Below are 26016 nucleotides of genomic sequence, written 5' to 3' on the forward strand. Positions count from 1 at the left end.
AATTTGAATTCAGACGGGGACAATCAGTTGAAGATGCACTGAAGTCACTGAGCTTATTTTTCAACAAAGCATACAATCTAGGACGTGTGCTTGCTGCTATTTTGTTTTGTATTCAAAGAGCGTTAAACAATATGGAATATGGTACAAAGTAAATTAGAGTACATTGGGAGATAGAGGAGACGTGCTGGAACGGCAATTGGCTCCTATCTTAGCAAACATGAAAGAAGATACACTGGACGATATCGTGCTAAACGTATGGCACAGGGATTGAACCTTGGTCAAGATTTTTCAAAAAGCTTTTTCCAAGCTTTTTCAAAAAATATTGTGTGGCTGGGATTATTAAATGCAAGGCAAACTAAAGCAGAATGAAAGGAGCTATTAGAACTATTATAAATTAATGCTTTGTCTATGTCTATATACAGACATATATATATATATATATCTTGAGAAAATTTCCCTATTGTTTCTAAGTTGTGTTTGTTTGTTACGAAGCAAGAAAAACTGCCCAAAATCAACTTAAAGCCTCCCCCCGTACATATTTTTTACCTACGCCCTCCCTCCCCTCCTATCAAATTTTTCCAACACCCATTTCTTCTTTTGTGGCATTTCTTGATAAATGTGCGGGTATTCTTTATAAATTGAAAGGTCAGATTTTATTTAAAATATCATGAAACAAAAATTTTCGTAAAACAAGTACATAATTTCAACCTATAGCCCCCTTCCATAAAATTTTGAGCAACCATATTCTTTTGCAGCGTTTGGGCATTCCTTATAAATTTTAAGGTCAATTTTTATTTTATTAAAATAAAATTGATTACTTTAAGATAGCATGAAACAAAAAAATTGTCTTTTTCAGGAAAGGAAGTCAGGCACCGCTGGTCGTCGGTCGAGGAGGAATTCTATTACTGAGGTCGAATCTCACCTTACCATTGAAAACTTTGGTGGAAGTCAAGAAAATCTGTCCATGTTTTCAAGAAATCCAGATAAAGAACAGGCTGTTCACACTGGGCGAAGACAAATTGAATCAGAACCACCCTCACGAGCTCCTAGTACGAATTCTATTTCAGGATCCAATTCAAAGACAAGCGTTACAGGGGATTATGATGCAAAGGCTAATAATTCGGCTTCTGGGATGAGAAACTGGTCTAGATCCCAAGAATGTGATCAGGAATATCGAGCTGTACCTCCTTCTCGCATGTCAGAACGCTCTGATGATATTGATCACAGAGATTCTAAATTCTATAATGAGACTGAACATTTAGAGCGTCCTCAAATACCTCAAAGCAGGTCTCAGCTCCAAGATTGTGAACATGGATACCGGGGTGTATCTAATCGTGTTTTCGAGCGTCATGACGATATTGACCACAGGGGTTCTAAGTTTTACGGTGAAACAGAACATTTAGAGCGTGCTCGAAGGCCTCAGAGTCGAGGTGATTACCAGGCCAGAGAAATTGAAACGGAATTTATCGAAAGGCCTCGTAGACCTGAAAGTCGTGGGCAGTCACAAATGAGAGATTCAGATTTTGACGACAGAAGGAGGTCAGAAAGTCGTGGCCCAAGCGTTACTCGACAATTTGACTATTGTGATTATCGCGATGATAGATTATCACGTAATGAAAATCGTAATGTTCTTGAAAATCGGTCACGTCGATCAGAAAGTCGAGGACGCTACCCTTGTGACGAAAGTGTACGTGAGTATGATTATCGTAACCGATCTAAGCATGAGGATGGACATCGTAATTTTGAAAATCATAGATATTACGATGAGTATGACGAGCGTGTGCGTTCCCAATCTCGCTTCGATGATTTTGGTGATAGACCTCGTAGACCAGAAAGCCGGGGAATACATATTGAAAGAAAAGACGAATTCTACGAAGAAAAGTCTTATGAATCTTCAAGAATTAAAGATGAGCCTCGAGAGGAGCCGAAGACTCACCCAATAGTAATAGTTGCAGATCCACAGATAGTTAGTGAAAATCCTGTTCAGGCTGTTAGTAAAATAGCCAAAGCCACTAATTTCGTTGAGCTTTCTAAGCTTCGAGATCAATCTGGGAGTCAAGGATTAAGCATTGTTTATATGTGCAGTGATTCTGATTCACCTCAAAGGCATGATAAACGACTTTCTACCGAAAATAAGCGACCAAAAAGCTTATTTGTGGCATCTCAAGAAGAAGAACGCGAAGAATTGGACGATTCTGTTCGAATGGATTTAGTATCAGCTCGCTTGAAAATGGAAGAAAAGAGGCGACAAATTGAAGATGAGAAGAAAAGAGCTTCGGCTCTGGCCAACAAACACCGGCAAGATATCGGCAAAGCAGCTTTTCTTCAAGCTGTATCAAGAGGAAGACCAGATCTTGGCACACCTGATTCAGGCGGAGGTGAGTTGCCTGCTGATCTTGAATATCGCTCTGGTGCTATCAGTGATGGTACAGACAAAGTGCGATCTATTGGTGAAATGGAAGAAAGAGATTTGTATTGGACTCAAGATTCAGTTCGTTCGCAGTCTTATGCCCAGACCCCCGATTTTCCGCCAAACTTCAATGGGGAACAATTTTATATAAACCAACAAATGTCAAGGCGTACTTGGGGGCAGCCACAGCCTTTGCCTGTTGGTTATGGCTACAGTCGCCCTGATCAACAACACCTAGTTTACAATCAGCCTTCACCGGTCCGTCGAGCACAATGGGGTCAACCACTGGCTGTACGTCCTCTTATGATGCAACAGTTTTATGCATCAAAAGACCCTGCCTTCTACGTCCCTTCACCTCAAGTCTATGACTCACCCCAGCAAGAATTTTATCAAAATAGTGAAACACCTAGTGACTTGCCATTTCGACTTCATGATAATTTTGTTGATAGACCTCAAAATGAGATGAACGGATCACGCGACAACAGGAATTCAATCAGCAACGATTCTTTCAGGAGCGCTTTCACTTCTACCCGTAAAGAAGAGTCTTCCGAAAGTAATTTCATGCCAATTAAAGATGGTAGACGAAGTGAAGAAAGAGAATCACCAATTTTGTTAAGGTCAAGACATGCTTCAAGCCAGCAAGAGCTGAAGAAAGACCGTCCCCCAAGTGTTGCATCTCAAGGAAGTGGAGGTAAGGATTATTTTATCGTTTTTTATTTTTTTTTGCCCATACTCAGGATTATAGTTAATTATAAAGCCAATACTTAGTATTTTGTTCCCCCAAAACCGAGGGGGAGAAGAAAGACATACACTGCGACTGGAAGTCTTCTTGATTTTTTCTTATTTGCTTACTTATTAAGATTCCTTATTTAAAAAAACTGTAACTTTTCATCCATTCTTTAAAAGCTAGAAGAGAGATACGGTACCACAGCCCCCAGGAAAGTTAATTGGGGGGAAGTGGAGGTTGACGTTTCCTCCCCCTTCCTACTTTTTGTCCCCCTTCCCAGATTTTAGAAAATACCTATTTTTTGGTATTTTCATAGAAAAATGCCTTTTTATTGATATTTTTCATTGAAGAATTGAAAAAAGTGTCCCCCATCACCAACTGTATTGATTTGGAAAATGCAGTTTGGCACATTCCACCCCCTTGCATTTGTGCAAATTGACGCCACTGCTAGTTTCCAGGTAAAATGTTATTTCTGGTCAGTAGCATTGTGAGTTTTCAGTAAAAAAAAACCCTCTTATTTGTTATTACGGTATTAGTGGGCTACTAAGTTAGACTAAAAGATAACTGAAAAGATGAAAAAGATGTATAACTATGGTTTGGAAGAAATAACGTGAAAAGTCTTTTTGATAGCACTCTTTTTAATTATCTTTGTCACAAGTTACCAGTATAGAAAAGTTTGCCATTCCTTACATTTATCTTGCATAAAATAGTTTTATTGGTATTTTCATTACAAATTTGGAAAAAAAAACTTGCACCCTCACCCCACCATATTGATTTCGAAAAATACATTTTGACCCTCCCCCTCCTACATTTTTATAAAATTGAGCCATTGCTTGTTTTCAGGTTTAATGTTGTCCTGGTCAGTAGCATTGTATGGTTTGTCAGTCAAACTGTACAAAAAAGAAGGGGGAAAAAGTTAATAAGTTATGACAAAAATGTAAGCTTATTTGATATTGCTCTATTAATGGGCTGCTAAGCTAAACTAAAAAATAAATTTCAAGTAAGAAAAAAGAAGTGAAGAGACTCGAGATTATGGTTTGTTAGAATTAACATACGAATATAGCAACGTGTTTTCTTAGTAATCTTTTTAATTATTTTTGCCGAAGTTATCAATGCAGAAACGTTTGTCGGTCCTTTCATTTTTTTTTTTGCATACCTAAAGCAGATCAAAGTTTCATTTAGACTATTTGGTAAAATTCTAGATGAACTACTTTTTGCTATCTTGGATAGAGGTTAGATTAGGAAAATAAAACTTACAGGAATGGATTCAGGGCAAAAAACTTGCTCTGAGAAGGCATTGCTAAGCTACAATATTAAACTACTGCTGATTTGTAAGTCTTAGAAATGTGCCTACTTTTTTTATGGCACTTGGTATTAACCAAGTGACATATAGCAATCGCAAATTCTGTCGGTCTGTCGGTCCCGGTTTTGCTACTCTAGGCACTTCCAGGTAAGCCAGGACGATGAAATTTGGCAGGCGTATCAGGGACCGGACTAAATTAAATTAGAAATAGCCGTTTTCCCGATTTGACCATCTGGGGGGGGGGGGTTTAATTCGGAAGAAATAGAAAAAATGAAGTATTTTTAACTTACGAACGGTTGATCAGATCTTAATGAAATTTGATGTTTGGAAGGATATCGTGTCTCAGAGCTGTTATTTTGCATCCCGACTGGACCTGGTGAAATTGGGGGGGGGGGGGGGAAGATGGGAGGGGGAAACCTAAAATCTTGGAAAACACTTATAGTGGAGGGATCGGTATAAAACTTGGTGGGGGGAAATAAGCACAAGCCCTAGATACATGATTGACATAACCGGAATGGATCCGCTCTCTTTGGGGTAGTTGAGGAGGGGGGTTAATTCTGAAAAATTAGAAAAAATGAGGTATTTTTAACTTACTAACGGGTGATTGGATCTCAGTGAAATTTGATATTTAGAAGGATATCGTGTATCAAAGCTCTTATTTTAAATCCCGACCGGATCTGGTGGCATTGGGGGGAGCTTGGGGGGAACCTAAAATCAAGGAAAACGCTTAGATTGGAGGGATCGGGATGAAACCTGGTGGGAAAAATAAGCTGAAGTCTTAGATTTGTGATTTACATATTTGGAACAGATCCGCTCTATTGGGGGGGGGGGTTAATTCTGAAAAATAAAAAAAAAATGGCGTATTTTTAACTCACGAAGGAGTGATCAGATCTTTATGAAAGTTCTTATTTAGAAGGACCTTGTAACTCAGATCTCTTATTTTAAATCTCAACCGGATCCAGCGTTATGGGGGCGGAGCTGTTCGGGGGGGGACCGGAAATCTTAGAAAATACTTAAAGCGGAGAGATCAGGATGAAACTGGATGGGAAGAATAAAAACCTGTCTAAGATACGTGACTGACATAACCGGACCAGATATGCTCTCTTTGGTGGAGTTGGGGGGGGGTAATTTGGAAAAATGAGGTATTTGTAACTTACGAAAGGGTGACCAGATCTTAATGAAATTTGATATTTAGAAGGATCTTGTTCTTTAAAGCTCTAATTTTAAATTCCGACCAGGTCCTGTGACATTGGGGGGAGTTGGAGGGGGAAACCGGAATTCTTGGAAAACGTGAAAATTGGTGTATTTTTATCTTACGAATAGGTCATCGGATCTTAATGAAATTTGATATTTAGAAGAAATTTATGTCTCAGAGCTCTTATTCAAATCCCGACCAGATCTTTTTACATTGGGGGGAGTTGGAGGGGGAAATCACTTGGAGTGGAGGAATCGGGATGAAACTTGGTGGATAGAATAAGCAAATGTCCTTGATACGTGATTGACGTAAACCGTACTGGATTCGCTCTCTTTGGGGGAGTTGCGGGGAGGGGTTCAGTGATTGGCGAGTTTGGTGGTTGTGGACATGCTAGGACGATGAAAATTGGTGGGCGTGTCAGGGAGCTGATAAATTGACTTGATAAAGTCGTTTTCCCAGATTCGACCATCTGGGGGGGGGGCTAAAGGGAGAGAAAAAATTAGAAAAAATGAGGTATTTATAATTTACGAGTGGGTGATAGGATGTTAATGAATTTTGATATTTAGAAGGACATCGTGACTCAGAGCTCTTATTTTAAATCCTGACCGGCATTAAGCCTCCGATTATCCTTTTAAATCAATCTATTGATTCTTAGAATTTTGTTAGAGCTCATACCATATGAGCTCTTGGCTCTTAGCTCTTCTTGCCTCGTCACAAGTGCCATATGAGCTCTTAGCTCTTGTTTTAAAGCCAGATCAATGGTTTTTTCTAAATCTAGCATATGAGTTGAACAAAGTTGTAAGGCTGAAAATACTTTTCTTGTACTTCATTTAAGCAGATGATCTATTTTGCAAGGTTTCACTTTTATAACACAAAAGATTTTTAAAGGTAATCAAAGGTCAGTGCCCATTAAAGGGAGAAGGAATGGAGATAGGTGCTTTAAAATACCTTCCCAGGACATACTTCAGTCTGTATATCCCTTCCTGAAAGTTTCATTTTTCCTAACCTTACCCCTATCCAAGATAGCGAAAACTAGCTCGTCTAGAATTTTACCAACTATTTAATCTTAGAACTTTCATCAGAGCTGTATCGATGAAATGCTTTCCACAAAAAGTTTTCATGCTTGCAGAATATATTCAAAAAATATTGGAAAACAGACACCCTATAAAATCTGAAAAGTCTGAAATTATCATCAGATGGCTCTCGGTTGGAAAATCCCCTCTTCCCCTTGTTTGAACACATGTAGTTTGTAATAGTATATAGTCTCACTGTATTTTGTGTTTGGTAGGGCGTGCTTCAGTGGGAATCCACACTCAATTGCCAGCACCATCAGTTGACGATATGGAACCGCAAAGTATCTCATTTATTGAAATGCAAACAACTGATGACGCCGATGGTGATTTGCCTCAGAGGATCCAGCGGCTCAACCTCAGCTCAGGCAGCCGAACTTATAGAATTCCTGACTCTGCCAAATCACCGCCTCGACCCTCCTTGAGTAGGACTTTTTTTCAAGCGCAGCAGAAAGAACTCCCAAGCCCTATTCGCACTCCAGAAAAAGATATTGAGGAAGAAGTGGTTAATGAGATCAAACTGGCAAAGCTTAAGGAAGGTGTCGATGCAGATCAAGGTAAATTTATTGGAAGGACTGTTCACTATAATTCATAACCTCTTAACGAAATTAAAATAGTTCAGAAATTCAGAGATAATTCAGATATAAATAGATTTAGAAACTTGAATTTTGAGAATTCAAGAATAGAGGGAATTTAAGATTGAAATAGTTGCAAAATAAGATAGTTTATACGTTCTAATTACTCGAGGATGATATGTTGCTGCAAAAATTAAGTTAATAGGTGACTAAAATCTGCAATTTCCTTTTTAAGTCTTGCGGTTGAACCGCTCGTTATTTTCTTAGGCTAAGTGCCCGAAGAGGTCTTTAGCACCGCTTCTCACTGGATTGATCTTTCCCCTTAGCAATGGGTTTAGAAGTCTAAGGTTTTGATGATGGTTTATTTTAAAATAATGCCTTTTAATTTATATATTGTGCTGTTAAATCAATAAATGGCTTTGTACCAAGGGAGTATGCTAAAATAATGCTACGTTACGTTGGCATCTTTTATATGGGCATCTTTCTCTGTTTCGTCTCTCTTTCCTTTCTTTTTTGCGCATTTTTGCTTAAAAATCCTCTTTAGAGAGAGAGAAAGAGAGAGAGATTGCTATGAACTAAAATACCGGGAACTTGATTTGTATTTTGATTTTTTTTTTTTTTTTGCATAGGGTTTGTGATTACCTTTGATGATTCTCCGAAGCCTCGAAGACCTAAACCTCAGCTTGGCACTCGAAAACCTTCATCTACTCCGAGCAGCACAACGAAGTCGTCCACCCCTGAATCCCCAATCACACCACAGAAATCTGACTCTCTCTCACCAAAACGCAGCTCACTTTCCGCACTCAATCGCCTCAAGTCAGAAATTAAAGAAAGGTCTCCCAGCCCGATGGACTCACCGAGTTTAAATAAAGAGGTGCAACAGATTACTGAGTCGATTGAATCTCCACGAATTGAAAAATCGACTGTTGCTACCAGTGGAAATTCAAGACTCTCTGGTCAAAGCGGCCTGGGTTTTGTTATTGATGCTAAAGACGACAGTTTTGATACAGTAAGTTAATTTGAAAGTACTTGCAAGTCGGTTTCTTTCAAGAGGCGGTGTCTTTATCTCTAATCGAAAAATATTACTCTTAGAATACAAAGGACATCAAATAAAAGCCTTTTCATGCCCCCTGAACCATTTTAGATCTAATTATGTGTGAAATCCATGGTTGTCTATGATTTTTCTTTTGGCTCTTGCAAAATTATGAAGTTTTTGGGGCAGTATCTTATTTTCGCCTGTGTTACAGCATTAAACCGCCAAAATAAATAAACAAAACTAATTATTCAATTTTGACAACACTTTTTGTTCGTAAAAATTCAAATATCAACCATCTGTTGATTACCAAAGACAACTGTATTGTCAAGGGAGAGCGTCACCTTTTAAGTTGTGATTTGCTTTTAGCAAAATTTTGTTGCTTTTTCGCCCCTGGTTTTCTTTCTTTATGGCACTTAATATCTGCCAAGTGACATATAGCGATCGCAAATTCTGTCGGTCGTGCTGTCTGTCTGTCGGCGCCGGTTTTGCTACTTTAGGCACTTCCAGATAAGCCAGGACGATGAAATTTGGCAGGCGTATCAGGGACCGGATCAGATTAAATTAAAAATAGTCGTTTCCCCGATTCGACCATCTGGGGGGGGGGGGAGTGCGGAGACGGTTAAATTGGAAAAATTAGAAAAAATGAGGTATTTTTAACTTTCGAACAGTGATCGGATCTTAACGAAACTTGGTGTTTGGAATTAAACCGTGTCTCAGTGCTCTTGTTTTAAATCCCGACCGGATCCGGTGACATTGGAGGGAGTTGGAGGGGGAACCTAAAATCTTGGTAAACGCTTAGAGTGGAGGAATCCGGATGAAACTTGGTGGGAAAAATAAGCACAAGTCCTAGATACGTGATTGGCATAACTGGAACGGATTTGCTCTCTTTGGGGGAGTTGGGGGGGGGGGTAATTCGGAAGAATTAGAAAAAATCAGGTATTTTTAACTTACGAAGGAGTGATCGGATCTTAACGAAATCCCATATTCAGAATTACCTCGTGACTCAGATCTCTTATTTTAAATCGCGACCGGATCCAGTGTCTTTGGGGGGGATTGGAAATCTTAGAAAACGCTTAAAGTGGAGAGATCAGGATGAAACTTGGTGGGAAGAATAAGCACAAGTCCAAGATACGTGACTGACATAACCGGACCGCATCTGCTCTCTTGGGTGGAGTGGGGGGGGAGTAATACGGAAAAATTAGGGAAAATGAGGTATTTGTAACTTACGAACGGGCGATCAAATCTTAATGAAATTTGATATTTAGAAGTGCTTTAGAGCTTTCATTTTAAATCCCGACCAGATCCGGTGACACTGGGGGGATTTGGAAGGGGAAACCGGAACTCTTGGAAAACGTGAAAATTGAGGTATCTTTATCTTACGAATGAGTGATCAAATCTTAATGAAACTTGATATGTAGAAGGATCTTATGTCTCAGATGCTCCATTTTCAATTCGAATCCGATCGTGGGACATAGAGGGTTAGAGGGGAGAAACAGAAATATTGGAAACCGGAAATCTTGGAAAACGCTTAGAGTGGAAAGATCAGGATGAAACTTGATGGGAAGACTAAGCACAAGTTATAGATACGTAACTGAAATAATTGGAACGGATCCGTTCTTTTTGGGGGAGCTGGAGGGTGTTAATTTTGAAAAATTGGAAAAAACTGAGGTATTTTTAACTTAAGAACGGGTGACCAGATCTTAATGAAGTTTGATATTTAGAAGGAACTCATGTCCCAGAGCTCTTATTTCAAATCCCGACCAGATGTGTTTACATTGAGGGGAGTTGGAGGGGGAAACCGGAAATCTTGGAAAACGCTTAGAGTGGAGAAATTGGGATGAAACTTAATGTGTAGAATAAGCAAATGTCGTAGATACCTGATTGACGTAACCGTACTGGATCCGCTCTCTTTGTGGGAGTTAGGGGGTGGGTTTCAGTGCTTTAGCGAGTTTGGTTCTTCTGGACGTGCTAGGACGATGAAAATTGGTAGGCGTCTAAGGGAGCTGCACAGATTGACTTGATAAAGTCGTTTCCCCCGATTCGACCATCTGGGGGGCTGAAGGGAGAGGAAACATTAGAAAAAACGAGGTATTTATAACTTACGAGTGGGTGATCAGATCTTAATGAATTTTGATATTTAGAAGGACCTCGTGATTCAGAGCTTTTATTTTAAATTCCGACTGGCATTAAGCCTCTGATTTTCTTTTTAAATCAATTTATTGATTTTTTTAGAATTTTGCTAGAGCTCATACCACATGAACTCTTGGCTCTTGGCTCTTCCGGTCTCGTCACAAGTGCCATATGAGCCCTTAGCTCTTGTTTTTTTAATTGAGCCAAAACTATTACCGGAAACAGTGTAACTACGTTTGGAGGTCCTTTCTTCAAAAATCGAATTACCGATTTTCGAAGATTTCCCCAGTTATATAATTTTCCACTTAACAAATTCAGAAAACCAGATTTCGGGTTCACTGTCCTTGGTTAAAAAAAACAACAAATAACCAAAGTACACTCTTTTAAAATTTATCTAGATATTTCTTCTTTTGCATATGTGTGAATAATCCATCGCCTGTAACTAATGGCAAGCTCAAACACGCTGGTGAGACGGTATCGCTGAAATGGATAGTTGACCTGGAAAAAAGTAACTATTTTTAATATAAAGCACCATTTTTAAACTTACATAAATACCCTCTTCTTTGGCCTATACCTCTACTCGTATAGCTAATAGTAAGCTCAGACATGCTGATAAAACGGTACTCTTGCCTGTAAAAATGTATGCTTGGCTAGGAATGTTGTTGTTTTTAATAAACATATCGTTTTCAAATTTACCTAAATGTGTCTCACTTTGAGCTATGTCAAATCCACCCATTGTAACTGATGTTAAGCTCAGACATGTTTATTAGATGGTACCCTTACCTGTTAAACCGATTGCTTGAGGAATATTGTTGTTTTTTGAAGAATCACATCGTTTTCAAACTTACCCTAATGCTTACCATGCACTTACAATGGTAAGTTCAGGCACACTGGCAAAACCCTATCCTTGCCTGTGAAAATGGAAACTTGATCAGCTAAAATATTACCATTTTTTGAAAGAACACCATTTTTAAAATACTGATATCCTTTTTTATTTTGACATGTATCTAATTTATCCATTTTGATTAATGGGTAAGCTCAGAGACACTGTATTCTTGTATGTGAAAGTGAATACTTGACCTATAAAAATGTTACTATTTTAAAGATAAAGCACTATTCTTAAACATTCCTAAATACCTTCATCTTTGACCAATATTGAATCTATTCTTACAATTAATGGTAAGATTAGACACATTGGTGAGGAGGTACTCACTGTACACCGGTTTATAAAGGAAAAAAAAAACTTTTACACTTGACATAATACTTTCTATAATACTTGACATAATACATTGACCATGTTCAACGTATTAAGCTAATACATCGAGCTCTGTTCTCTGTTAGCTAAAGTAGAAATTATATTAAAACTATTGTATTAATAAATATTTACCTTATCTTAGCCGTTCCTTTTACACTGCAGATAAGCTATTTTGAGAACCTAGATGTACATAGAGCCTTTTGACTTTCTACTTAAATCTATTCGTAACTCCCTTTTCTATGAAGAATTAATTGAAAAAAAAATTTCCCATACGACAAGTTTTTCAAAGAAAAGTAAAGAGCTCTATTAAGCCAAGAATGAGCAAAAATAAAATCAAATAATCTTCCAAGCGTAAAACTGCCACAAATCAATATCAATAAATAAATGAAATTCAAAACGAACAGAAATTACAATAAATAGCCGAGTCAAACTCAAAACGAGCAAAAATTAACATGAGCGGGGCTGATAACCCCTATACCTTCTCAAGACCAGAACACAATCAACGCTTTACTGAAAAAAAAAGACAAACAAACAAATGACCGTCGAAAACACTTCAAACGTATTTTGTAGTCTATCTACAAATTTTAATTGGATGGAATTGGGGAAATGGTGGGCGTGGGAAGGGGTTAATTGCCCTCCACTCACTTTGGACTATTAAAAAGGGCACTAGCCCTTTCAATTCCAAACCAATAAGCTAAATTGGATAAAATTTTCATTGGATGTGTTTGGGGTAATGGTGGACGAGGGAGGGGGTTTAGTTGCCCTCCAATCACTTTCGACTACTAAAAAAGGAACTAACCCTTTTAATCTCCAATCGAATGAGTTGTTTTCAAAGTTTCTACGACAACAAATGGCCTCCTAAAATTTCTATAAGATGTATTTCGGTAAAATACGATGTGTTGGGAGGGGGGGGGGGGTATCCACCCTCCGATCACTCTGAGTCTTAAAAAGGCACTAGAACTTCTGATTACGAATCCAAATAATCCCCACCAAAGTTTATACGATCACCCTCTCTCTCTCTCTCTCTCTCTCTCTCTCTCTCTCTCTCTCTATATATATATATATATATATATATATATATATATATATATATATATATATATATATATATATATATATATATATATATATATATATATATATATATATATATATATATATATATGGGGCATGTTATGCCCCAGGGCATAACATACAACTCTTGCCCTGAGGGCTGTGGGGTGGGGGGTAGTCATCCTCAAATACATAATTTCCAGACCTTTCGACAATTTTGAACAAAATGGCTATCTCAAAGTTTTGATTTAACATGTTTGGGGAAATGGTGGGCGTTGGAGGGGGTTAGTTTTCCTCCAATCACTTCCAACTATTAAAAAGGGCACTAGTCCTTTCAATTTTCAATCGAATGAGTCCTTGTCCAAGTTTCTATGACAACTCCTTCGATAAGAAGTGCCCAGTTCTAAAAGAAAAAAAAAAGTGGCCATATCGCTCTTTACTAAGGCAGCGCTATAGCGCTGCCTATAATAGACATCTCATACACATTGATAAGATGGGATACTCGCCTGAAAAAATGGATGCTTGATTAAGGAAAATATTACAGTTTTGTTAAAAACAATTTTTTTTCAAACTTAACTAAATAGTGTCTTTAAACCAATATATAATCCCTCCTCCATAATTAATTCCCTATTCAGGTGCGCTAGCAAGATGGTTTGTTCGCCTGTAAAAACTGATGATTTTCCAGATTTATTTATGTTCCTTGATTTCAAAAACGTTCAGCCGACTGTTTCTCAGTCGTGCTTTAATTTTTTTTCAAGTTTTCTTTTTAAAGACAAACATTTCAAAATAATAAGAACAAAAACAAATATGTTGGGGCTATTGTCAACCAATCACACATATAAGGGCTAATCTCTGAGGGGCAAAGTGCACTGCCTCTGTGTTGCATTTCCATCTAATTTCGAAATTTTCACTATAGTGTGAAATTGCAGTAGGAAATGTATAGTTGCACCTCGGTCCAGTTAAACGTGGGCTGAGTTACACGAAAGTTCGGCTAAATAGGGTTGAGTTGCAATGAAGCTCAGTTACATGGGATCAGTTACACTAACACTCCTTTTATATAATGTATAAGGTTATTGCAACCCTATCATGTTTTTTTTGTGCTCTTTAAATGCATTTGGATGTGGCACCATTCACATGAAAAACTTTTCTTTTTTAAACCAAGGCTATAAAGTAAAGTCAGCCGAATGATGAACGTTCTGCCCATGACCCACCAAAATATTGCCATGCCCCACCGGTCGGGCATGTGTCCCACGTTGAGAATCACGGATATATATAATTGTGATTTAATGCTTCATAGAAAGTTTCATTGGATTGCCGACTGTGGTGTCAATTCATCAAAATCTAGGTGAAGGGCGAGACAATTTTTTTCAATGAAATTACCTAAAAAGGCATTATTCAGTATCAACACCTTCTAAAGGGCATTTTTTTTAAATCTAGGCACAGACTCCCATGGCCTCTCCCCCTAATTGACGCCACTGGCTGTAGGGTTGTTAGAAAGGAGAGGGGGAAATGAATTTCAGGGCCATCTTTTTTCCAATTTTTTTCTCAGAATGGTGTCTTTGACTAAATATAATGGGAATCTCTGTTTATGAATAGATGCTTTGATTTTCTCTATTTGATGCACTTTTTGTCAGGTGCAGCAATAATAGGAAATCGCAGTCATATTCAATATAAAAAGATTCAGTGTTATTTTTGTTCAGAAGCTTTAGTAAGCTTAATTTCAGTATTGTGTATTCAATCGTTTTTGTTCTGTTTGTTCTGTTTTTTTTTTTTTTTTTTTTTTTTTTTTTTTTTTTTTTTTTTTTTTTTTTTTTTTTTTTTTTTTTTTTTTTTTTTTTTTTTTTATATATAATTTCATCTCACGGAATTAATACTCTTCTTGGGTATCAATTTTTGTAAAAAGAAATTTCTTTGTTTTTATATTGAATTCTCTCTCGTGCTGACAAAGTGTCATTGTGAATCGTCATTTTTCGCAAAATTCATTTTTTTAAATCACATGTTTTTTTCTGAATCGCTGATTTTCCTTCGAAATTCGTCATGTGGAGATCAGTAACTAAACCAAAAAAAAAAACTTCCTCCAAATGAATTTTACCCACATAAAGAATCATGAATTTTTGTAGGGTACTTTGGATGACATGGAGAGAAAAAAGGAGATTCTACTTATGAAATCGCTCAAGAGGAAACAAGAGGTTGAAGAGGCAAAGAGACTTAAAGAGCTTGAAGCTCAACTTAAAAAAGACGAAGAGGCGCAAAAGGAAGAAGAAAAAATAAGAAAAAGGGAAGAAGAAAAGGCACGGAGAGCGGCCATTTTTGAGCAATACAAGTTAAAAAAAGCTGCCGAGGAAGCAGAAAAAGAGGTAAGCAAACATTTATTCCACTTTGATGAGATATTATGTATCTCGTTGAAGTAGGAGTGAATGTAAGGGAGTGGGGCCTGTTTGCCTGCCTCACTCTTGGGTTTGAAAAAAAATGAATGATGTTCTGTTTTTCTCATAATTTGCCTGTTTTTCTCTTTTTAATTTTGTACCTTTCACCTTGAATAAATTTCTCCTTTAGTGGGTAATGTGATATATCATCTTATGAAATATCCCTTGTAAGAGAAATAAAACGCTGTGAAAACTTGAAGACTGTCAAGAAAACTTGAAGACTTGAAAACTTGATTGAAGACAGTTGGCAGTTGGAAACTAGAATGAAGACGTTGAAAACTTCAAAACAATCAAGAAAACTGGAAAAATATAAATACCGTTGAAAACTTGAAGACAGTCAAGAAAACTTGAAGACTTGAAAACTTGATTGAAGAAAATTTACAGTTGAAGATTAGGATGAAAACATGAAAATTTGAAAAACCTAAGCAACGTTGAAAACTTTTAGACAGCCAAGAAAACTTGAAGACTTGTAAACTATAATGAATATGAGAAAACTTGAAAAACGTAATAACGGTTAAAACTTGAAGACGGCCAAGAAAACTTGAAGACTTGAAAACTTGATTGAAGACAAATGACAGTTGAATACTATGATACTTGTATACTTAAATACTAGACATGAAAACTTGAAAAGCATAAATAACGTTGAAAATTTGAAGACTTGAAAACTATAATGAAGACAAGAAAACTTGAAAAACATAAATAACAGTGAAAACTTGAAGGCGGTCAAGAAAACTTGGAGACTTGAAAACTTGACTAAAGACGGTAAATAACAGGCTAATTATGCCCACTGTCTTTACACCAACAGACTATAGTAGTTCACTACAGGTAGTGGACAACTAAATGCCCGCTACCTTCGTAGCTATAACTTCTTGTTAAAAGTGTCAACTTCTTCACAATTTTACGTGTAAAAACGATGAAAAGGGAATGTACTTACAATTTTCTGCAGATTACTTTTGAGCTCTAGGCTGTCACTCATCTCTATCTGCTTTTGTTTTTATTTTCCATGTAAATGCATTTAAAACGGACTACTTGAGTGGGATATCCCATCAAATCTAACAACGCCTTAGTTTGGATGTCTTCTAAGGTGATGCATAAGAGGTTCTGATGGCATCTATGCTTAATTATGCGAGTTTTGTATCACTGGAACATTTCCGATATCGCAGAACTCGACTGAAACTTCTTGAAGAAAAAGAATCTTTTTAATTGTACTTTTCTTTTTTTCCTTTTTATTCACTGGTTTCTTTTACTTTATAATGGCTTTATTTTTTTTTTTATTCTTTGATTTCTTTTTTTTTATTATGGTTCATACCTTCCTTTGTTTATTTTTTTGTGTATTTTGTATATATTTGTATATTTTTATTACATTTTCTTGATTTCTTTTTCTTAATTACTATTTTTGCCTTTTGTTTGGTTTATAATTGGATCAAGTGTGTCTAACTTCGGTTGCAGTAATACTAAATTCGTTATTCTAAGATATAATGTCACTGCCACGCCTAAAGGTCGTATCTGACCATACCTAAGGGATAATTACCAACCCCCATATACTAAGCTGTTCTCAAAGGGTGAATCTGCTGAGCTGTGCATTTTCAATAGTAGTTTGATTTGAAATATCCTGCAGATCCTCCTTTGGTGAATAGTTTTTTTTTTACATTTCTTTCTCGCTAGCTAGTTTTTAAAAACGCTTTTTCTAATTTTTGATTAATCTGGGCCATGATTCGCTCTTTACTAGGTCGCATCTACCGCTGCAACCATGATATAAAACACTTATCTTTATTAAAAATACTAATTTAATAGATGATTGTATTAAAATACTGACTTGGATAGCTCATACCTTTGGTTCTGAGCGCTTGATTGAAGCCGTCAACCTTAGGTTATTTGGTTGATAATTTTTGAATCACTTCTAAGTAATCTTCGAATATAATATTAAAGTTTACTGATAATATTGTATACTCCGTCTCAATAGTCTCGAAAATTATCTGCCAAGCTAGCTATTTAAGCGCTTTATAGGCTAGGATGTTTTCATCGCCTTATCCGTCTTTTTTCTGTTTGTGATTAAATTTGTTTCTTGTATTACTTTTGCTATTTTTCTTTTGTATTTTACTCCACTTAACCTTTGTTTTGTGAAGTGGGTGATAAATAAATTATTATTATTATTATAATAGCTGGCATCCTAATGCCTCCATTTCTATTCTATTCAGGAAAAAAGCAGTCAACTGATTTTTTTACATTTACAATGTCAAAAAATGAATGTTAAATATCAATGTCTATAACCTGGAAACGGCACAAATAATATATATGTCGTCGCTATCATATCTAAAGGTCGCGCCTGACATTTACAAACGTCTGTAATAATGGCCACAAAGGATTTGCTTAGCTGTGTCTGCTCATAGAACGGTCTGCTCCAAAATTCTGTTTCAAAATTTGAGTCAACACATGTCAGATATGACCTTTACTAGGCGAGCAGAAAAATAGAACGTTCTGCTCCAGATTTTTGTAGAATTTGAGTCAACACATGTCAGATATGACCTTTAGGTGTGACAGTGGCGAAATATATCAATGGAGAGCAGAAAAAAAGCCCTTCTTCTTAGCAGTAACATTTAGCATCAACCCTTTTATAATAGGTATCAGCTTCTTCAATATGAGCTATGTTAAGAAATCGCTATGTTAAGAAATCGCTATTTGTATTAAACAAATAATATATATGTCGTCGATGTCATATCTAAAGGTCTCGCCTGACGTTACAAACGTCTGAAATAATGGCCACAAAGGATTTGCTTAGCTGTGTTCAAGGGGAAGATTAACAGGACAATGCAGGTTCAATGAAACGTTAACCATCCTGATCAAAATTATTATGCTGACCCTCCCTTTGGGAACAGCTGACGAAAAGTTTTTTTTAGCAATCACCTCATAAGAGTTCAAATTTCATATATGACCTTTGGGTGCAATAGCGACGAATGATTTCCGGCAATTATTTTATGCGACTTTTAAGTGTGACAGTGAGAAATATTTTACAAGAGAGTAGAGAAATCGAATGCTTTGGTTTTAGAATTTGAGTCAAAATATGTCAGATAAGACCTTAGGTGTGACGCTAGGAGAGCAGAAAAATAGAACGCTCTGCTTCAGAATTTGAGTCAACACATATCAGATTCGACCTTTAGGTGTGACAGTAGGAGAGCAGAAAAGTAGAACGTTCTGCTCCAGAATTTTGTAGAATTTGAGTCAACCCATGTCAGATACGACCTTTAGGTGTGACAGTAGAAGAGCAGAAAAATAGAACGTTCTGCTCCAGATTTTTGTAGAATTTGAGTCAACACATGCCAGACACGACCTTTAGGTGTGACAGTGGCGAAATATATCAATGGAGAGCAGAAAAAAGAACGTCCGGTTTCAGGAAATTGATGTTTTAAGGACTGTAAATAGCATTCCTTTAAAGCGATCCCTTCAAAGGTTCGACAGATGTATTTAATTAATTAATTAATTTTCATTTATCAGTTTCTTTTTCTATGGTTTTAGTTCTGAAAATGCAATTGCTGTTGTTTGAGTAGAATTTTAAGCCATATCAATGAGTTTTTTATTCTAAATTTAGGAAATATGTATACAAATCTTTGAAACCGCAAAAATTGGGATTAAGCAAAGTTCAGAAGCTGAAAACAGTTCTATTGTACTTCATCTAAGCAGAAAATCCATTTTGCAAGGTTTTGCTTTTGTAATGCAAAGATTCTAAAGTCATTAAAGGTCAGCGCCCTCTAGAAGCAGTAGGAACCCTCCCAGGACATAGTTTAGTCTTTAGAGCCATCCCTGAAAGTTTTATTTTTCTAACATAACCCCTTACCAAGATAGCAAAAAGTAGCTAAACTAGAATTTTATCATACTTTTGAAGAGCTTAAAATACGATTCCTAGCAGTACTGGGCTATGTTTGTTTTATTATAGTGTTTTATAAACATTTAATTAAGGCTGTGCAAATCAAGCTAAAAAAAAGCCCATCTTCTTAGCAGTAATATTTAGCATCAACTTACTTTTAGAATAGGTATCAGCTTCTTGAATATGAGCTATGTTAAGAAATAGCTTGATATTGTTATTATTTACTGCCTACTGCAGCAGATTATGAAAAATAGAGAAAAAAGAAGATAGCCGAGCTCCCATTGTAAACATGTCTACTATGTTTTCTTCCTTTTTTTTATGTACTTTACGCATAATTATGCCATTGAGGCTGTATTCTTTATCACGAAGAATACTGGGAAACTCATTCCTTTTAGTAGAAGAAATCTAACTAAAAATTTTCAATCAGGAATTTTCTTTGCCTGCAAAGTGCTTTTTTTTTCCTGAAGGCTACAAAATTTTGATCTTTGTATATATTTTTTTTTTTTCATTTGAGGATTATTAACCCTTAGTAAGGGTTAATACCAAAAAAAAGAGAAAAGTCTTTTGCCATTTTCTTTTGGGTTAGTTTGACCATTTTGTTGATTTGCAGACTTTTAAAGACTTTAATTATAGAAGTTGAATTTTAGAGGTTTTTTACTTTTGACGTTTTTAATTTTTACGTTTTAGCCTATTAGAACTTGATTGACTCGTGACTTCGGACAGTCAAAAGGATATTCCTTAAAAATAAGTTTTTTTAAGCCATTTTTACTAAGTATATTCTATATACACTCTAGAATGCTCTTATTGCTCGAGCACAGAAGCAAGCTGTTGCTTATATGCTCGATATGTTTTTCACCAGTTGTGCATTCAAGATTCAAGATGAACCTTTTCGTCTTTACTGTTGCTTGTATTGACTATGTCAGATTGTCCTATTGCCAGCTCAAATACCACGGCATAGCTTTTTGTACGTGTAATACCTAGTATTACACGTTTGCACGTAGTATTACGTGTTTTTTGCATGTAATACTACCTGTAATAACACGACAAATTGTTTTTACTGCGAAGAAAAATACAGCATCTTTAATCTTTGTTTTTATTTTCTTTCATTTTTTTATATTCTTAAATTTTTTTTTTTTTTTTTAATATTTCTCAGAAGAAGTGCCCTACCAGTTATAGTTTTTCATGAAATATTCCACATTTTTAGGTTTTAGTGCTTTTTCGGCTGAATCTCAGTCTTGTCAAATTCTTGTTTAAGTCGGAGCTGAAATTTTGGTGTCATCATGATTTACTTACTTTTCGTGATTTGGAACTTTTGTCATAATGTTTCAGTTTTTGAATTAATCATCTATGAATATATGATAAATATATGATTGAAAGTACATCAAACATGTGACCAAAATAAATGAACAAATACATGTAAATGAACAAATTAAATGTATAAAATATCCATGAATATATGGATAAAAATGCAGCATCTTTGTTTCTTTTTTCTAATTGCTGATTTAAATTCACAGGGAAGGACATTGAAAATGCCAGAACCCGTTATGACTAAGCAAAATGTGAGGATGAGACCAAAAGCAGGTGGTAATGCTTCATCAGGTAAACCTCGTCCAAAAACTATACATGTGGACAAATCTGACTTAGGAAGTCGAAGTAGGCCTGGTTCTACGATCCGTTTGGCAGGTTAGTGCTCTCTTCAATCTTTCTGCTTCATTCAACTGCAATACCTTGCAGTTCCCAACCAGAACTGCTCCCCTTCCTCCTTAAATATTGTATGCTCCGCTTCCTCCTGAAATTTTGTTAATTGCCACCACTGCTTAAGTGCAACTGCCAGAAGTATAGAAAATAGTCCAAGAAAAAGAGTAAGTTTTAGAATTAATTTTCATACAATATCATTTATTATTTCTTGTAATTTAATTTAGATGCTTCAATTTTTATGGCACTTGGTATTAACCAAGTGACATATAGCGATCGCATATTCTGTCGGCCTGTCGGTCTGTCCCGGTTTTGCTACTTTAGGCACTTCCAGGTAAGCTAGGACGATGGAATTTGGCAGGCGCATCAGGGACCGGACTAGATTAAATTAGAAATAATCGTCTTTCCGATTTGACCATGTGGGGGGGGAGTGGGGGTCGGTTACTTCGGAAAAAATAGAAAAAATGAAGTATTTTTAACTTACGAACGTGTGATGGGATCTTAATGAAATTTTATGTTTGGAAGGGTATCGTGTCTCAGAGCTCTTATTTTAAATCCCGACCAGATCCGGTGACATTGGGAGAGTTGGAAGGGGTGTGGAACCTAAAATCTTAGAAAACGCTTAGAGTGGAGGGATCTGGATGAAACTTGGTGGGAAAATAAGTAGAAGTCCTAGATACGTTATTGACATAACCGGAACGGATCTGCCTTGTTTGGGGGAGTTGGCGGAGGGTTAATTCTGAATAATGTGAAAAAAAAAACGAGATATTTTTAACCTACGAAGGAATGAACGGATCTTAATGAAATTTCATATTTAGAAGGACCTCGTAACGGGTATTTAGCAGGACCTCGTGCCCCAGTACAGATAATTGAAAATTGCATAAAACGACAGTCTGGGCCATGGCCCATAATAATGAAAAAATTACGCGTTTGCCGAGTCGCGTAAAATATACGGAAAATTAAACGGGGAATTAGTTGAAATGGCAATTGATTCTGACATTGACCAAACTTATATGCGAACTGAGCTAATTAATAGAACGAACATAGACCATAAAAATAAAATTACGGCATTATATTATGGAGATAAGCTCCCATGCCCGTCTGCTTGGGCTAGAATAGAATTGCAAAGAAGGGCGGTACAGCCCAGAGAAAAACGATGAAAGTAGGTTTAGTTCCTGCTCTTGCAGTAGATGGTTTGACAGGAGGAGACTTTGGGGATGTTGGAAATCTCCTATCCTTAAAAGCAACTTCTATTTTCGGAAAAATTTTTCGGAACATTTGATAGAATTTTCAAAAAACAGAAAACTTCAGAACGCTTTTACGGAAAAACTTGCTACTTCGTTAACTATGCGGGAAGGCGGATCGGCCCATAATAAAATGGGAGGCTAAGCTACCCTGTGGAAAAAACGAAATGCTTGATACTCCGGCTCAAAATATTGATAATTGGAAAAATGGGATGCAGAAGTGGCTAGGCCACTTCATACTGAAAATAAGACGCGCGAAGTTGATTTTTCGGGAATTTTTTTTAGAAAATAGTAAACTTCAAAACACATGTAACGAATTCGAGACACCTACGTAATGTAACGAATACGAGACACCAACGTAATGTAACGAATACGAGACACCAACGTAATATAACGAACATGAGACACCAACGTAATGTAACGAATACGAGACACCAACAAGTACATACCAAAGTGAAACACTCATTTTGCCAGATGAGTTTATCTGGCACATGGCCAATGAGAAGAAATTTATTGTATGTTCTTTTCCTCGTAAAGTTCGAGAAATTTTTTTACAATATGAAAAACCAAATCTGGGAATTCTACTGCAATTTGAGGAAGATCTCTTTGATACTACGGCAAAAGAAAAGAAAACAAAATGGAAAAAAAAGAATGTTAAACGCAAATACAATAAAGACATGTAGTCAAAGATATTGGACACTGGAGTCCAATTAAGATTTAGTTTGCGCGATTGAGAAATTTGAGAAAAGTAGAAATGGAAACATAAACGCAAAAAAGAGAAAAAATTGGCAGATTCAGTCTGCAGTAGCGGAAAACAAAATTTTAGGAGAATCACAAAATGGCGAGAAGAAAAAAGAGCTTAGGGGGAACGAAGAGGTCTAATATCCATTGGGAATAAAACAAGACTATAACAGAACTATGAAATCTAAGAAAAAGGACACTATGGTCTAATTTCAAGTTGAAGATGGTTTATTTTGTGGAACAAAGATATTGGAGGAAAGAAAGGAAGAGATAAGATACACAAAAAAGGAATGTCATTTACAAATTCAGTCTGCGAGTGTGGAGAATAAAAATTTCGGTGAATTGCAAAGCGAGCTCAGAGGGGGACAAAGAGGTTCAAGACCCAGTGGGGAAAACTAAAAAACTGCAGTAAGACGAAAAGCTTAGGAGGGAGGAGGAGGTCCAAGACGTTTTAAGAAAAACTAAAGATACTCATAAAATAAAATTGAATGGACTGCAACGGGTTATGGAAAAATTGGGAGATATTGAATGTTGGGTTGGATTGGAAAAGCTTGGGAAAGAATCTGAGATGAGTCCTGACAACTCTAAGAGAGATTTAATTTCTTTTGGGGGGAGGAGCCCCTTTGGGAGCTACGAATGATGAACGGTTTGCTCAACGGACAGCTTGTTGGCCAATTGTGACCCTGTTACCAAGATTTTGCTTCTCTGATCTGTAGTCCTTGGGGCATACTCTCTCCCAGTTACTTCATATTTCACCCAAGCCTTTGTCCAGTAACCATATTCCTAGTGTTTACTATTCATAGGAATCTACAATTACTTCTGGCAAAACTTATTCAGTGAGCGACGTATCCAAATTTCATCTTCAGTTAGTATCAATGCGCGCTCTTCATTTGATTATCTCAGGGGAGGGGACCCACAATGAATTGATTCGCTCAAACTTTTGGCTATTTTCCCTGTACCCCTATCGTTTCACAAGCCTTTGCATTTTCGGCCTTGGATTATTTCAAATTATGCCAAGGGAAAATTCGCGTTTTAATTGAGATGTGGTGTTGTTTCCACCGATGAAGAGTAAGAGGCTAGTTCAGCCAATTTTTCATGATTACGGGCATCACCAAATATGCCAGAAACCGATTCTACGCTCAATCAAATGTAAATTCGTGAGGGCGAGAAATTGGTGCAGTGCTTTATAATCATTCTTGCTCATCTTTCTCTTTGCTATCTGATTGTACCACTAAGATTGTTATTTCTGGTTCTTAAGTAGCTATTTTGTGATTTTCGTATCCTTTAGATAAGATAATATATTTTTCAAACGATTTCTATTACAAGGACCAAAAGGCCGAATTCGAATTAAAAGACAGGCAAAAAAAAAACGAAAAAAATTAAAAATATCAGAATGAAAATCGATTCTTTAGTCATTGTTTAAGCTGAGATTGGTCATAATATGTTAAAAAAGATAAAACAGGTAATACTTACTAAAAAAAATATTTATGTATATACGGGGGAATTTAATAGGTTTAAATATACAAAAAATTAAAACGATTAAAAAAATAATAAGGGAAAAAAACAAGCGAACAAATATAAAATTTTAGCAGTGCTTGTACCAGTTAGTAAGAAGAAAGGAACTAGCGTGATATTTTGTTTAATTTTTCCTAATGTAGGGGACCACAGTTTTTTCATATATCCCTCTATCCCTTTTTTTATTTTGAAAGGTACAATTTCTTAAGTTTAACATCGCTGTTTCGCCTGTAGTTTCAAGAATGTCCTTTTAAATTTGTAGAGTCGAGCAGCAGTATTAAGCGGAGTGAAGGTAGCAAAGGTTCGAATTCGAGTTTATCTGGATCCAGCACTGCAAGAAGAGGATCTAATTCTAGTCTCCATTCGGGTATGTTCATCTACATTTCGAAGAATTTTCTTTCCTTTAAGTCTTCCATTCTTTCTTTTTGTATAAAAAAATTATTATCTTTATAATGATGGTTGCAGTTGGCTTGTTTCTACTTTTGATGCTACGGAGTTGAGCACTTCCGCATTCAGGCTTTTCTTCTTCTTACTTTATCCGTCTCTTTTTACTCTTTCTTTTCTCTGTGTCTCTCTATTTCTCTCCCTTCCAAATCCTTTCTCTCTCTGTTTCTATTGTTCTCTATCTCGTTTTCCCTCTCCCTCCGTCCCTCTCTCTCTCTCTCTCTCTCTCTCTCTCTCTCTCTCTCTCTCTCTCTCTCTCTCTCTCTCTCTCTCTCTCTCTCTCTCTCTCTCTCTCTCTCTCTCTCTCTCCTCTCTCTCTCTCTCTCTCTCTCTCTCTCTCTCTCTCTCTCTCTCTCTCTTTTTCTCCTCTCCCATCTCCAACTATTATGACTACGTTCGACTGGTCATCAACATTTTTGAAACTACATATTATATTGTTTGGTCAATCTTAGCTGACTTTCTCTTAGCCCCCATATTCCCTTTGGCCTTCTCTTTTTGCTTTTGTCGACTAAATTTTAATGAGCCTATGCTTCTCTGCTTAGCTTTTTTATTTACTTTTTTTCTCTTATATAGAGGAATTCAAAGTTGGCCAATTTTTCTTTCTTTCTTTAGTTTTGCTGACATTTTTGGGAGCTGGTGCTGAAGGCCTCTGAATCACATAGTAAAGCGTTAATATTTAGAATACAGATTCAAAGAAAGACGAAAACCAGGCCTTCAGGCAAGGAGAAAATTCTCAAAATCTAGATTCATTGTGAAAGGGGAGTGAAGAACTGATGCTTAAGGCCCTGTGTACATTTTGAATGGATTTTTGAAGCTTTTGGGCCCTGCCAGTTCTTTCTACATGCTTTATTTGGGAAAGTTTAGGTTTAAAAAAATTATTGTATAATAATATATGTGCTTGATTTGTTTTCGAGAATATTGTTTAATATATACGCTTTTTGCAAGATCCCAAGCTGAGGACTAAAATTTCAAGATCTTGGGAAAAATTACAAGAAGTGGCAATCCTGCCTCAATTCAGGGGAAACTCAATCTTTTTTAGTTTATTTGTGAAATGAGTTCTAATTGGCGCATTGGCCATAGTGTTTCTGGCGTTAATTTCAGGCTTCCAAAGACTATTCAAATTTTTTTTGGTAGCAATAAGATAATCGTTTAGACAAGCCTGGTTATATTGAACATTATTAAAAGACAGTGTTTTAAAACCATCTGTAGCTATGGATTTTCGGTAACCGGAGACTCGAGTGGCATTTCGATGGGTCTTCTGCCGTTTCATAATCAGGCTTGTTAGAATTTAATTATTTGCCAAAATATAAACCAATAGAGGAAATGACTAAACAT

General features: G+C 36.5%; 1 protein-coding gene across 6 annotated transcripts in view; it reads left to right on the top strand.

Moving 5' to 3' along the window:
• Positions 1-26016, top strand: part of LOC136031781 (uncharacterized) — a 163571-nt gene that overhangs the window by 100900 nt on the left and 36655 nt on the right. For all 6 annotated transcript variants that reach the window (XM_065711554.1, XM_065711555.1, XM_065711558.1 and 3 more), the window contains 6 exons: positions 857-3101; positions 6924-7262; positions 7910-8289; positions 14875-15111; positions 20557-20725; positions 24500-24604. In XM_065711554.1, the coding sequence (XP_065567626.1) occupies positions 857-3101; positions 6924-7262; positions 7910-8289; positions 14875-15111; positions 20557-20725; positions 24500-24604 (3475 nt within the window). The remainder of the gene's footprint in view (positions 1-856; positions 3102-6923; positions 7263-7909; positions 8290-14874; positions 15112-20556; positions 20726-24499; positions 24605-26016) is intronic.

The sequence above is a fragment of the Artemia franciscana genome, chromosome 10 (assembly GCF_032884065.1).
Source record: "Artemia franciscana chromosome 10, ASM3288406v1, whole genome shotgun sequence".
Lineage (NCBI taxonomy): Eukaryota > Metazoa > Arthropoda > Branchiopoda > Anostraca > Artemiidae > Artemia > Artemia franciscana.